The sequence below is a fragment of the Vipera berus genome (assembly GCF_964194415.1).
Source record: "Vipera berus genome assembly, chromosome: 3".
NCBI classification, from domain to species: domain Eukaryota; kingdom Metazoa; phylum Chordata; class Lepidosauria; order Squamata; family Viperidae; genus Vipera; species Vipera berus.
This window is the reverse complement of record NC_138204.1, coordinates 50890193-50906090: the sequence shown is the minus strand read 5'-3', so window position 1 is coordinate 50906090 and position 15898 is coordinate 50890193. Positions and strand designations below refer to the sequence as shown.

General features: G+C 37.2%; 1 protein-coding gene across 1 annotated transcript in view; it reads right to left on the bottom strand.

The window, feature by feature from the left end:
• Positions 1-2283, bottom strand: part of MLN (motilin) — a gene marked incomplete at its 3' end in the record, with an annotated part of 6879 nt that extends 4596 nt beyond the window's left edge. The window contains exons 1-2 of the mRNA XM_081323932.1: positions 2164-2283; positions 273-359 (exon numbers count right to left, since the gene is read on the bottom strand). Of these exons, the coding sequence (XP_081180058.1) occupies positions 273-359; positions 2164-2280 (204 nt within the window). The 5' untranslated portion in view covers positions 2281-2283. The remainder of the gene's footprint in view (positions 1-272; positions 360-2163) is intronic.
• Positions 2284-15898: the final 13615 nt, after the last annotated feature.

Genomic DNA, 15898 nt, shown 5'->3' with positions numbered 1-15898 from the left:
TAGAATAGTTTATAATAATAATAGTATTTGTACTGCAAGGAAACCTTTATCAATTAGGTGTTTTTGGAAACCTATAGGAGGACATCAAGTCATGCAAAAAAGAATAAAACAGGTTTTGCCTGCGAATGTCTCAATCTAAGAATATTGCAATAAATTTGGCTTTCATTAGCTTTCTCTATATGTAAGGCCCCCCCAATACACTAACTGATATTTCAGAAAAGCTGTCTTGCCATATCTAACTGCTTAGTTGTTATAATGCAAAGATAGTGTACCTTGATTGCTTGCCCTTCATCTTCTGCAAATTCAAAAAAATCTCTTGTGTCAAGCGATTTCTTCTGTGCTTGATTCTTTTCTTTCTCCTGGAAATGTATGGAAGAATACAATAATCAAGTAGGCCAGCTTTTGGGCAAAGCCTAAAAAGCCAAAAATAGTATATTGCCATCTCAAATGCAGCTACATAGGTGATACAGTTGTCAATAGACAGTTCCCTTAACAACATGTATTTAAACCCTATTTTTACATTCAGAGTCCTGGTTTATTTACTGAAGAATATGATCTACAGGCCATACCACAATCTCTTCATCATTGACTTAAATCATAAGCTCAGTTTTATTTCATGTTCTAAATATTAGATCAATGTTTGCTAATTGATGTTCTACAGCAAGGGTGTCAAACTGCCAGCCTGTGGACCGGTTTCATCATACTGAAGCCGCGCCCACCCCATTGCCGGCAATGCAAAAAGAGTTGCAATACGTTGCGACACGTCACGTGATGTGGCGAGTTTGACACCTGTGTTCTACATGTAAGTTAGGCATCAACCTGTAATTCCAGGTGACATGACCAAAGTAAAGTGCAGTACATTTGGGGGTGGGCACAAAGTTGATAAATGCTATATATCAGATATTCCTGTGCTGCAGATTCTTTGGCGTTTTCTAATCCATAGGATCAATAGGAGCTAAAACACTGGAAGTTCCTATAATCTTCATTTTGTAGTGGTGGGTCTAGTTAGCTGCAACTTACACGTAACTACTGGGCTTTAATATCTTTTCTTATATATTAGCTGAGTGCTGAGCTTCTAGGGAACATATTTTGACTAGTGTGAGGAACCTTTTCATGTGGTGGCCAGAGTTGGTTATTGGATGTTTTGTTAATGTGCCATAGGAATGTGAAGGTGGTTAATTAGACAGGACACAGGTTAATTAGATTAATGTAGTGCTATTAGTATAATGAAAAACACTCATAGCATGTTGATCCATGAAGAAAATGCATGCATAAATAATACATTTATATGGACCAACTCTACTTTTTTTCCTTCTGTTGCAAATGAAATTCACTTGCATCTTTTGAAGATGCTGTGAGGGTTGCATCTCAGGCTTTAGAAGACTAAATAAGGCCTTGTGGTGTGTGTGCCCTGCTTTCATTATGACATCATTACATGCATGCAAAGCTGCAGGTTTTGTATATCTTAATAGGCATTGTCTGAGTTAAGCTTTTCTCTCAGACCATGGATAGTGGTCTACTCAATTATTCAGCAATTTCTGGTTAAGGAAACTCTTATTATCTTGTCTCCTTTAAATTAATTTGGGAATGCATATGGGTTCATTTGGAGGGTGTGACAGCTGCCTTGGAGAGTGAGCCCAACAATGCCAAGACCTCAGTAATCATAACTCTTTAAGAAATAGACAATTGTTCTACTTCAGTGAAATTTGAAGGTAGAAAGCAAATCTAAATTATTAAACTCAAAGCCATATTCTGACTCTAAATTCTAGTTGGTTTCCAATGAATGATAGCAAAATATTGCTAGTGAAGGAAAAATAATGCAGTAAAATGGTGAACAGATAGGATTAGAAAAACCGGAAGGAAATCCAATCAATAGAATATAAGAAGGTATCTTACTCTAAGTTTAGCTCAGTATAGTATAAAACTGACTAGCTCTTGTTCTCTGGAGTTTTGGACAGAAAAAGGATGGTTTTTTATTTTTTATTTTATTTTTTATTTTTTCACAGTTCCTTTAATATACCACAAACTAACCAATGAAATATAAGAAAAAGGATGGTTTTGTTGTTGTCCAGATCTTCTTGGACCTCCCTGGAACTGGATTTTAAGCTCTGCCACATTCAGCTACATATTTCTGGTCGTTGACCTATTTCTCAAGAAGCTCACCTGCATTCTTCTGAAATCTTCACGGCTATGGAAGGCAAGGTACCCTTCACTCTCTTTAGCCAACATGGCTGTCGTGTAGAGGAGTAGAAGACTTGTTATCACCTTTTTTGGAACCATCCTGAAGCTTTATAAAACAAATTAATAATAATGAGAAAAATAACACTGATCACAAGAGATTATGTTTCCAGCAACTTTATTTGACTTCTGAGTCCATACTTGTCTAATCTTTTCAACTGTGGTGGTATATTAGCTAGAAATGATTGTCTTAGTTAAAGTTAACAATTGTTGCTTGTTCCTGGTTAGAAGGAACCTCCCACAAATGTGATAACTATGAAATAAAGTCCTGTGGCTTCAGTACACTGTTTCAGTGGGGTTATTTTGGCAAAAAATATTTTCTTTCAGGCCTTTTGACTTTCTGCCATTAACATGCCAATTAGCACATCCTTCCTAGGCTAGGTTTTCTTTAATCATATGTTTGAGTGAGAAAAAAGAGGTTTTGGTGAATCCTTCCAAATCAGCTAAATCCCAAGCTGTGTTTTATCAACTAAAATGGCTAGGTTCACACAACCTTTCTTGTACAAAAACAAAACAGTCACTTTAAGACTTGACATGCAATATGTATACAGGTCATAACCAGATGTTAGTTCCTAATTATGAAATCAGTGTAGGATTATCTGTGTATGTTAATATAGCTTGCAGTCATATCAGCTTTTTCTTTTTGAATTCTAATAGTAGAGCCCCTGATTTACTGCAGCAAGTGAGAAAGGAAGTTTTAACTCTTTCCCCACTGTTTTACAAATGGAGAAAAATCTTCTTTTGTACTCTGGCCTAAATCATTCCCCCCCCCCTAATACTAAATAAAATAAAAAAACGATATGACTGCAAGCCATGTTGTCAACAAAGCATATTATTAAGACCTTATTTATATTTTTCTTGGAGTTAAATACAATATAGGATGCATCCTGAAATCTTGATGTTTTTGGTTTTTATTTGCACTATGAAAATTTATGATAAAGCATAATACGCCTTGTTGGGTTTGAGTTTAGCACAGTGCTTTATTCCAACCACTATTTTGTCATAAACCATGCTTGCTTGCTATATAGTTGAACCCAGCCAAGTATGGGCTTTTTCAGTACACCATGGTTAAATGTGGCTTAGCAGATGCAGACTAAACATGTATCTCTTGTTCTATTCAACCTATCCTCTCCAGGTATTTGTGGACTTCCATTTCCATTATTCCCAGTGAACATGACCATTTCAGAACTTAATCTGTATTAACATTTATTTGAACCAATGCAATTAGCATTTTGATGACCCATGCATTATGACTTAACTTTTAAAAACCATTCTTCAAAGGCAAAAACTTTTGCCAATAGTTTTAGGTGCTATATTAGTTTCAGGTGTTCAGTTCTTCCCAATCACTATCATTCATGTACATATATGTATTATGTATGTATGCATATGCATCTATGTGTGAATGTCTGTCTTATAACTGCTTTCTCAAGTCTGGCATCTTCAATACTAGCCCATGTTGGCTGGTAGTTTTCTGATAGTTTTAATCACATGTCTGCTTTTCAGTATAGAATAGGAATTCAAAAAAAGATGAACAAGACTGTTATTTATAAGGACACTTTTTCATGTTATTCCTATATTGGTATTTGTGGTCCACCGTGCAATATATTAAGCGCCAACTATCTTGACCATCAAATAAAAAGACAAAATGTAACTATATTAAACAAATAGCATTTTAAATTGTAAAAATACTGTGTATATATTTAATTCCTTTTCTTCTACCATAGCCTAGGTGCTAAGAAGATTGGTTTCATAAACTGCACAGCATTATAGTATTAGTACATGAAGGCTTGATTGGAATTAAATCTGACCCAAGAGCAGTATCCAAATAATGGTGAAAGCACTTTTAAAAAAAAATAATTAACTCTCAGGATTAAAGCTTTTAAGTATTTTGACCATGCTTCATTAAGTTTGTTTCATGAAAGAGCATTTAATAATTAAAACAATTCCTAAAAGTTTACATAATTGTTCCTTGAAATGCAGTATTGTTGTCCACTCCTGTTGAAAACTAGTTTATAATGGTCCCTTAAACTGAGGTTCTTATAGAGTGGAAGTGATAAGCCATGTTCTTGGTAGTATCACCTATCAAAGTTTATTAAGGAGTTAAGCACACTAATGGAAATTGACCAGATGAGTTTTTAGACTTCTTCTCACTATAGCTGTCTGATTTGATCCCTCTGTCAAAACATATGGAAGGAAGAAGAGGCTAGAAAATATAATAACAGTACAAAAATCTCTTTTTTTGCAAAAACCAGAACTTTTTTCTCATCAAGGAATGAATTATAAGAAAAAATGAAAAAGACAAATCCATCCTACAAAATTTTCTATTTAAATACCTAAATATCCTGTAAAACTACAATAAACGTTTCATTTTTAGCAATGCTGAGTGACAGTTTCAAATACCTTGAAACTCAGTTATAAATGTGGTTATTTCTTGGTAACAGTCCAGTGGGTTTGCAAGATCCCTCACTCTTTATTTCATCAGAGAATAATCTGGTATTAGAGAAAAAAACAAAGCCTCTAATCCAGGGGTGTCAAACTTGCAATGTCACGTGACATGTTGCAATGTATCGTGACTTTTTTGCCATTGCCGGCAATGGGGTGGGCACGGTTTTGCTATGATGCATCCGGCCCGTGGGGCGGTAGTTTAATACCTCTGCTCTAATCTCTTGTCCCAACTACAGGCATGGATCAATTTATATATATTACAGACAATTTCCACTTCTTCCTTTCTCATCTCCTTGAGTCTTCCAATACTCCAGTTATCAGGTTTGTCACATTATAGTTTGTTTCTCTGGGTTGTGATAAATTATATTAGATTGCCCACCAAGGTGGGCATGGACTTTGCTTGAAACAAGTTCCAATTCTGATCTGGAGGACAAACATAAAGTATAAACCAGGTTTACACAACACATTGAACCATAATGTGAATTGGTATAATATGTCAGCTAAATAATAGTTTGCTGATTTGGATATAATAACCACCAACCATTTGCCTGTACCTAGAAATGAACAGGGAACTGGGAAAATTGAAGGCTGGAGCAAGATGAAGTTCACATGTAAGTCTAAGGATGGCCACAATCTTAGAATTACATATGAACTATGCCATGCTGGAATCATATATCACACTAAGCTATTATGTGATTTGATTAATTCTGGAATAACGGGGTATGTTAACTCAAACACTGTAGTTTGTAAAGCATGTTATAGCTCAGACATGTCAAACACAAGGCCCGGGGGCCGGATCCGGCCCGCGAAGTGGTTTTATGTGGCCCGCGAAGCCATCCTGGAAACAGTGAGGGAACGGCCCCCACTGCCTTGGCCCTGGCCCAGAGACCCTCCTCCTGCCAGAGACCCTCAGATCTGTCCCACTCCTGCCCAGGCCCCCATAGGCACCCTTGATGCGAACGATGTAGAGCTGGCCATGCCCACCCAGTAGGCCATACGCACTCTAGCCACGCCCACCCAGTAGACCACGCCCACCCAGGCCATACCCACCTGGCCCCCTGAGGGCAACCGCAATGCTGATGCGGCCCTCAATGAAATTGAGTTTGACACCTCTGTTATAGCTTAATAGTAAATGTGACCTAAGTCACTTTGTTTTGTTAAGCAATCAAAAAAGTGTAGAATGATGTGAGGACCCAGAAGTAGCCTTCTGCTTAATCTAATCACACTATCAGTTGTTCCTTAATTAGAAGATAGACTGCCTTCTATAAAGAGCTACCTGGTTCCCTCTAGTCATCTTCCAAGAATGAACAGATGTAGGAAACAACTGGGTATTTTTGAAAGTGCACTTTAGTTGCTGAACAGCTCAATTTTAAGCTAAATTCTCAATAATTACTTATGAAAATACTGGAATACGGCAGAGGTATGGGGCAAACACAGATGTCCCTCAGTAACTTAGAAAAATTACTGATTTAGAGAAAGCTTTTTGACTTTGTTTTCAGCTTGGAGAAGATTGTTTTCTAAACACATCTAAAAGGGCTGCCATTGTGTGTCAGTAGGGCATTGGTGATTTACAAGTCTAAAAAAAGGTTTTGTATTATTATTATTTATTTTACTGAAAAGTTTTAAAATACATTTTTAGAACATATACCCCATCTCCCCCACCCCCCTCCCCAACACCCCCCCTGACTTCCCAGAGCTGAATACAGGGTATTACATCATACAATCTTACTCTAAAATATTCTAATTACTATAATTACTCTTTAAATCCTATCGCACTTTAACTCTCCTTAGCCATAGAAAAAATAAATAATATATCCTCTAATTATAATAACTAATAACTATTCATATGCTAAATGATACTTTGTAGTCCCATATTTATTCTGAAAATAATAATAATAATAATAATAATAATAATAATAATAATAATAATAATAATAATAATAATAATAATAATAATAATTTAATTTTTATACCGCCCTTCTCCCGAAGGACTCAGGGCGGTGTACAGGGCAATACAATAAAATACAATATATAAAAATTAAAAGAAATATTAAATACAACAGCCCAATTCAATAAATTAATACAAAGCGTTAAAATACCCCTAAACCCATCAGACCAGGCCGGCTTGTTCAAATATGTTTTTAGGTCACGTCGGAAGGAGCGAAGGTCGGGAGCCGTCCGGAGCTCAACCGGTAAACGGTTCCAATGGTCTGGCGCGCCCACAGAGAACGCCCTCCCCCTGGGGGCCGCCAGTCGACACTCTTTGACCGACGGCACCCTAAGGAGGCCCTCTCTGTGGGAGCGCACTGGACAAAGGGAAGTTGATGCCGGCAGCAGATGCTCCCGTAAGTAACCCGAACCCATGCCATTTAGGGCTTTATAGGTTGTAACCAGCACCATCAATCTTATCTTTTTTCTTAAAGATCTTCTGCGTGTTCCACCAAGGTTTTGTATTGTTGAGTTTAAATAAGAATTCATCAAAATCATCATTTATGTTTTAAACTATTTACAATTTAAAATGCTATTTGTTTAATATAGTTCCATTTTGTCGTTTTATTTGATGGTCAAGATAGTTGGCGCTTAATATATTGCGCGGTGGATCATTACCGTCTTTTTTTCTCTTCTTTTCTCTTCCTTTAGGAAAAGATAGAGTGGGAAAACAATAGAAAGACACACAAAAGCTCAGGAAAAATCTTTCTCTCTTGTCTCACAGTTGTTTTTGACCCTGTTATTCTGTCAGCCTGGAGAGACCCAACCAGGTGTTGCATTTGCCACTCATATTTGTTGCTTTTTATTTGTCCTTTAAATATTCATAGATTTCATGCTTGGAGAAATATCCCACTGACTGATATTTCCCCAAGGAATAGTTGGTAGAGTTGTGGTTCCTTGATCCCACCATGATCCAGATCAAAGTTTTCCCCGTCTGATATTTGTAATGACAGGAACTGAAGAGCTTTCTTTCCTTATTGAGCAGTAGGCACCTATGGAGGAGAGCTTTCAACTCACTCACGACCATTGCAGGAGTTTACAGCTCCTGAAGGCAGCTATTTATTAAACAGAAATAAGCTATAAGAGAACTGCATGGCAGATATCACTCCTTCTTTGGCTTTGAGCCATATCAAGTCTTTAGAGATTTTTTGAGAATCAAGTATTGATTAATATGGCATTAGATTTTATCAATTTACTTTTGTCAGGTATATGTAAGGTAAAGGTAAAGGTTCCCCCGCACTTGCGTGCTAGTCGTTTCCAACTCTAGGGGCCGGTGCTCATCTCCGTTTCAAAGCCGAAGAGCCAGCGCTTGTCCGAGGACGTCTCCGTGGTCATGTGGCTGGCATAACTAGATGCCAAAGGCGCACGGAACGCTGTTACCTTCCCACCGTAGTGGTCCCTATTTTTCTACTTGCATTTTTACGTGCTTTCGAACTGCTAGGTTGGCAGAAGCTGGGACGAGTAACAGGCGCTTACTCTGTTATGTGGCACTCGGGATTCGACCCGCCAAACTGCCGACCTTCTGATCGACAAGCTCAACGTCCTAACCCACTGAGCCACTGCGTCCCTTCAGGTATATGTACAAGACTATTATAAGATGAATATATATGGTTTAACTTTGATCTACTGCAATTTTAGCATACTGCTTAAATTTTGCCCTGCAAATTTCACACAATATTCATATAAGCAGAAATGGAAGAAAAGCAAACACAATTGTTTTACTGAAAAGCTTTCTGGCACAGAAATGAATGTGTAGAATGCTTACCTAATGAAAGCGTGGTCTTCTTTTTTGCAAATACTCTTCTTAACTGAGGTTCTCTCCTATCTCCTCTCTGCAATCACAGAGCTTTTTTATAACCCATCACAGCGCTTCATGACATCAATAATTGTTCTTGTTGGCATCCAGGGCCCTTGAGGAATCTAGGGTGATTGGATACAAAGGAATATAAAACCCAGCCTGTTTAGCTGGGTTTGGTAAAATATCTGAGTTTCTAATTCACACTGATTGCTGCCAATGGAAATTCTGAGCTGTGTTTTCATTGCCTTTTCCTCCTTCCCTCTAGATAACACAATCAATTTATCTTTGTAACTGTAGACTACAAAGCATGCCCAACAACCTTAGAATTTAAACATCTTGATGTATGTCACAAACCTCTTCCATGAATGTTATCCCTAATACTTTTAATTTTATGTTTGCTGGTTGCATGGTTAAGGAGTTAACTTGACTTCCAGATTACTGCATATGTCAGGTTTCTCTCTCTTAAATTATACAGAATCCCATGAAGATAGTACAACCTTTTTTAAAGCAGGCACTTAAATGTTTATCAATTTTCACGCACTGTAGAAAATTATAGCTTTTAATGTATCTCACCATTTATTCAACTGTTTGGTATTATAAATAAGGTGTCACACTGTAATTATATGAACAATGAGATTCCACAAGTCAGATATTTGCTGCTGTCATAAATGATGTCCCAAATTATTGCCCAGAATAGAATATGCCATATAGACATATTTAATTCTGTATATTACTAGGAATATATTTATGTTGCCCAAGTATGCATTTAATTTATTCTTGACTATTTCTATTTGATATGCTAGCTACTTATATAAGTGTGTGTAAAAGGCTAGTTATAGCTCTTCATAATCTACATTCATAATTTTAAGACCAAATCTAGAAGTGTTAGTATCTGATTTATTCCTTTCAGTAGTGTAAGCATGTATATGCAGTTCTGATTTTCTTCTACACATGAAGGAAAGAGACTCTGGAAAGAGTACAGAGAAAAGCAATAAAGATGATTAGAGGTCTGGAGGCTAAAACATATAAGGAATGGTTGCTGGAATTGGATATGTCTAGTTTAATGAAGAGAAGGGCGAGGGGGGACATGATAGCCGTGTTCCAATATCTCAGGGGTTGCCACAAAGAAGAGGGAGTCAAGCTATTCTCCAAAGTGCCCGATGGCAGGACAAGAAGCAACGGATGGAAACTAATCAAGGAGAGAAGCAACCTAGAACTAAGGAGAAACTTCCTGACAGTTAGATTAACCAGTGGAACAACCTGCCTCCAGAAGCTGTGAATGCTCCAACACTAGAAGTTTTTGAGAAGAGACTGGACAGCCATTTGTCTGAAATGTTATAGGGTTTCCTGCTTGAGCAGGGGGTTGGACTAGATGACCTCCAAGGTCCCTTCCAACTTTACTATTATGATTATGATTATGATTATGACTTCCTTTACACAGCTATAGACATCATGGAAAGCTAGTCTAACCTTCGTAATTTGCCACTAAAAATGGATTTTGCATTCCGAACCTGGACATTACCCAGCACCAATAGATTTCTGCTGATGCTGGGAATAGTCTTTGTAATGGGTGGAATTACTTACCTGGAAGTCCTAGAGCAGGGGTAGGCAACCTTGGCTCTTTTATGACTCGTGGACTTCAACTCTAATTCTCATTTTAACTTTTATATATTGTATTTTTATTGCATCTTATTGCCCTGTACACCGCCCTGAGTCCTTTGGGAGAAGGGCGGTATATAAATCAAATAAATAAATAATAAACTCCCAGAATTCCTGAGCCAGTATTAAGATTAAACAGGGAAAAAATATTCAGAAGGATATATTTTTTTAAAAAGGTGAATTTTACATCAGAAACGGCCCTTTGAAATTTTCCAATCTACTCTGTTTATAGGCAGGGAAATTGGGTGGCCATGTCTTTCTTGAGAAATTCTAAATTGGTTTTGTGACTCATCATTAGAAATGATAGTAGAATATAAGACAGCGGGTGCTGTAAAAATTATTTGCTTCTTCTGCAATGGCTGACAATGGCCCAGATCGAAGAGGTCCAACTGTGGAATTTCACCCAGGTTTTATGACCAGTTTCCACCTATCATCCCAGTTCAATAATGTGATGTTTGACATAAAACAGTCTCTAAAAATGTATTGGTAGTTAAGGCTCTTCCCCAGAGCCTTTTGCATTTATTGTGGTTTATTGCAAATCTTATAAAGTGGGCACAGCTGTAAACCTCCAAGAAGGGCCAGATAGCTTTGCTCCTAAGAAGTTTGCATCTTCCTCTGACAAATTTGTGACACCAGTTTTCATTTTAATTGAGTTTTAATTTTTTTTACAGCTATGATGGATGTGGTTGCGAGACAGCAGATGGTGTTGGGAACAGCAAATTAATTATCAGGAAAGGTCATTCTTTGAAAGCCCAAAATCTTTCACATGTCCCCCCTCCCTTTTACTGACAGAGAAATGTGTCTGAAATGTGTCTGCCAGTCATATCAGGGGCAGGTTTTTCTTTTTAAAAAAGAAGACAACAGTAGATCAATCATGTTTGTAACTATTAGTGTCAGAGAAATAAGTTCACTATGTAGATGCATGTAGAGGCTTAATTTTAGGACAATTAAGTTACCTGACTTAATCTATTGAGGAACCATTCATTACAGTAGCACAATAGTTATTTGTAGCATTAAAAGAAAAAGTATTACAGTTTGCAAAAGTTACTAAGAAGCCAGAATTAAATTTAATGGAAAAATTTTTTTTGTACCAATGGGAATCCTAATATCTCCTCTTGATGTCATTAGTATCAAAAGCTTTTGGTTGTTTCTTTTCTTTTTTTTTAAAAAAAATAAGTTTATTGTTTTATCATAGAGAATAAAATACAGGACAGTAAAAGAAACAAAATGCAACAAAACAAAAACATACATTCAACCCAAACCACAACAACAACAAAGAAAAAAATAGTGTACAAAAAAGGAAGAAAAAATGGTTCATTAAATTCAACATTTAACATGTAGGATCCAATGCTTTTGGTTGTTTCCAAGCCATGCATAATGTTCAGCTGGCTATTGAGCTCATCTTTGCAGGTTGTCTGTGTCCTATCTGCCCTGATAGCAAGATAGTTGGAATAAGGGGAAGAGGTCCTTTTCAATAACTGCATCCTGTTTTGTAGAACTCCTCCAGTTTATGAAAACATGGACGGTCATAATACCAGCTGTGTGGTTTTCCCTTTCTGTCCCCTGGACTCTGCTGCATAGTGATTGGTTTGAAGAACTTAGCTTGCATTACAGGTAATCCTCAACTTATGACCTTTGACCAAGTTGAAGTTGAAGTTATGATGGAGCTGAAAAAAGTGACTTATAACTGGTCCTCACACTTACAAGTGTCACAGCATGGCCACAGTCACATGATCAGAATTTTGGCACTTAGCAGCTAGCTTATATTTATGATGGTTGCAGCATCCCAGGGTCATGTGATCAACATTTGTAACCTAAGCTTCTAACAAGCAAAGTCAGTACAGGAATCTGGATTCACTTAATGACCACACAATTCACTTAACAGCCATGAGGATTTGCTTTAAAGACCTCAGCAAAACAGGTTGTCAAATTGGATGCAAGTCACTTAACACCCACCTCACTTAGTGCCAGTCCCACTTGTTGTCATATGTTGAGGGTTACCTCTAATTCTTTATTACATTTGAAACAGAAAACTCTAGGTCATGGCTTCGTAAATCAAAATAGTTAATGCATTTATCCAAGTGCAAGTGTTTAATATTCAACAAGTGGTATCACATTAAACACAATGTTGTGTTATAATAGGTTGGCTGGGTGTGCAGCAAAAATATATGACAAAGGAAAACCCTGAGACATTGTTAGGAAATTAAGGTAGTGGAGGTACTTTTCCTTGAACAACACATAACACACGGTGTAAAATGTCTGGGGGAAAAAAAGGAAAAGGGATCTTGCTGCCAGGCAATCTTCATGGAAGGAAGATTAGGAGAACATCAAAAGTAGAGGGGTCAGGGATCAACGAGTTTGGGGCCTAAGAAGGAAATGGGAACATGTTTATATGTGGATGGATGGAAGATACATTTGTAGGAAAAAGAAGAATTTAGGATGAAAGAAAATGATGTGACTTTGTGTGATTGATCCCAAGATAGAAATAATGTACCATAATTAGCTATACGGTGATCTTGAATGAGAAAGAGTACGGGGAGCGATACATCTCCCATCTTACAGTGAACATCTAGTTTTAAACAGATGGTTTGGAAACAACCTGATCTCTTTTGAAAAGCAGACACATTCTAATCCAAGCAACATTTGCAGACTGTGTCAGCTAATGCACAGATATATTCTGGACAACAGCATAGATGGCTTTATCTGTGGATGTTCAGCTTTGCTAATGAAGAACAGTGCCTTTGGCAACTTTTAATACATTTTTCTTAATATTAAATTTTGTCCCCTTATGTTCATAAATATTTGAAATTCAGTGGGTTTTAACACAGGCCCATTTACATTATAAATATTTTAAATGTGCAGCCTTTAACTTGTGTTTCTATTCTTCCCTGCAGACTGCTTGCATTTCTCCCAATTCCTGTGCAAATGTAATTCATGTTCATTCATTGGAACATAGCAGGGATGGGAGACACAATCAATAGTAAGATTTAACTCCAGCTGGGTTTGGACCACAATGCTATATACTCTTTTTTGTTTTTGAGAAGGAAAGCAACATTAGAATAACAACACTTGGTAGGGGTATAGTTTCTTGCTGTACTATGTTATTTCTTTTGCCTCTTTGCTTCAAACTTCATCCCAGGACTATTGTCCAAGCCTTATCTGGGAATATTATCACTTATTTCAACAAAAGCCAATTCAGTTTCAAGAAAGCCTCCTATGACAAACAATAGAGTCTCAATAGCATCCCTCCCTTCTCTCCAATAAAACAGCTTAATGATCTTGCTAAAGTAGATGCCCCCTCTTGTACCATGAAGCAGACATAAAGCCTGTTCAAATGTAAGCTATTTTTGCAAGTCAATAATCTCACACTATCCTAGTGCATCTCTTTTGTGCTTTTGCTAGGCAGATTTATTCGGTTAGACTGTTTCCCCGCCCCCTCCTCATTGCAATCATGTCCACAGGGAATGAGAATAGTGGCCATCTACATTTTTGGAAGCAACTGGAGTCAGTTTATGACTGAGGTAGTATACAAGTTGATAATAAGCAAAATAACAATTTATTGGAATGAAGATAAACCTCCAACTTGCTACTGACTGTTTAACCCTATGAGAAAGATGGATCCTCTCTGAGTGAATCAGGCCCTTCATTTTCATTGGTGTTCCTAGGTTGTGCTTCTTCATCAATATGTTAAGAATATATATTAGTGGACCACACTGAGGCCTTTTGCTCAACAGTGACATTTACCAGGCTAACTTGCTCCTCATTTCCTTTCTTTCTTCACCCTATCTTAAAGGGTGACAATATCAAGCTGACAATAATAGTATAAAATACTGCAGAGAGTGGAGGAACTTTACTATATCTTTGTAAATTACATGTATGTTCAAATTGGGAAGACAGTAATGCAGAACAATCATTGATCATTGACAAGGATTGAAACACTGGCTCTCTAAAAGTTAAAAGCAAAAACAACTATTTGTATTTCTGACAATGCTTCTTTACTCTCACAAATGTCCTATAGAAGCCAACTGATATTTGTCTTGGTTTTTAAGTCCCAGATTCAATGTTCCATGTCTTGTTAAAGAAAATTAGCTGCCAGTATGATAAGTCTAACATGGAAAGGAATAGCTGCACAGATTTTGGTAAAATTACTGTGGATTTTTGAATAGCATTAATAAAAAAAATTCTCAATACTTTCAGTATACAGATGCCTGTTTTGTTTCCCAAATCTTAATGCAGTTAAATCTTATTATTTATTGGCAACTCATGAATTGGTGTTTGATCATCGGAGACAGCCAATTTTCAATTTTGACATACAAGTGACATTAAATACCATGACTCCTCAAAAGGCACTGGCCTTCCATACGGCAATCACAACACAACTTTGCAAACTGGGTACTCAGCTGTGTAATAGATAATTCTTTAGGAGGTAAGTTTGATTGTTTAGCTTAAAGACAACAAATTTACAGAACATTTTAATTTCATAGCACAGGAAGAGGTTCTTAGCATTGGTTCATTATGTTAAACCAGGGATCTTCAAACTTGGCCCTTTTATGATTTGTGGACTTCAACTCCCAGAATTCCTCAGCCAGGCATGCTGGCTGAGGTATTCTGGGAGTTGAAGTCCACAAGTCATAAAAGGGCTAAGTTTTAAGACGCCTGTGTTAAACTAATGGTTCATACATTGAAGAAAGAATGGGTGTAATATGCCACTACACATTTATTGTAATAGCTGAAGTAGATGCTTCACATGGAGATCCAACACAAAGAGTTTCAATTCACATTTAAGGTCTCACATTATTTATATGTGTCATAATCCCATTGAGGTTATATATATGTGAGTTCTGAAAGAGGACTCACTGTATATTTGGATTTTATTATTTGGTTTTTATACTTCTGGGCTGCCCAGTGTCCTTTGATCTTGGGGCAGGTTATACTGCAAAACATTTTACACAAATAAATTAGGGAAGGCTTTGGAGATTCCATGGTTTTGAACCAAGCCTAGTGGGATAAGCTGGAAAATAAGCTTGTAGTAATGAAGTACCAAAGGTCCCAGATTTTGATCCAATCTTCTTAAAGCTACCTCCAAGTCTGTGGGAGCAATGAAAATGCTAGCTTAACCTCTGTTTGTCTATTGTACTTGGAAGATATTTTAGTCATTTACACTTCTGTTTTTTCCAGTGTAGCTGGTCATATTGGAAAAGGACAAGAAGGCTAGCAGGAAGGACGGGCTTCTCCACCATTGGTGGCAAAATGTTGACTGACATATCCAAAAGCGTATCAAACTAATGGTGGAAGGAGTTGCTTTATATGAGTGCAGAGCTTGTTGTTAGAGAGACAGGCTTTATACTCATTACAGGAAAATGTAGGCCACTGACTAAGGCTTCTTTGCCCAAACCTACAGATTCTAGAGTCTGTTAGTTTTTAATGCAAAAGACACAAGTGGCATATAATTGCATAGAGGGGAAAACACTGTAGTAAATAGGGAATATTAAAATCAGTGTAGTAATGGTCACCAATTTGGACTATTTAAAAGCAATTTGAATAAATTCATGGACAATAAGGCTATCAAGGTGTAATGGTCTGTGAGAATGTAGCTTGAGAGACAGCAGGAGGAGGAGGAGGAGGAGGAGGAGGAGGAGGAGGAGACTAGGCAATGATCAAGTAAATGAGGGCAGATCTGATATAGTTGCCATTACTTGGTGGGGTGAAGTCCACAAATGGAACACCACAGCTAGAGGGATTTAAATTATTTAAAAGAAACAGACCAAA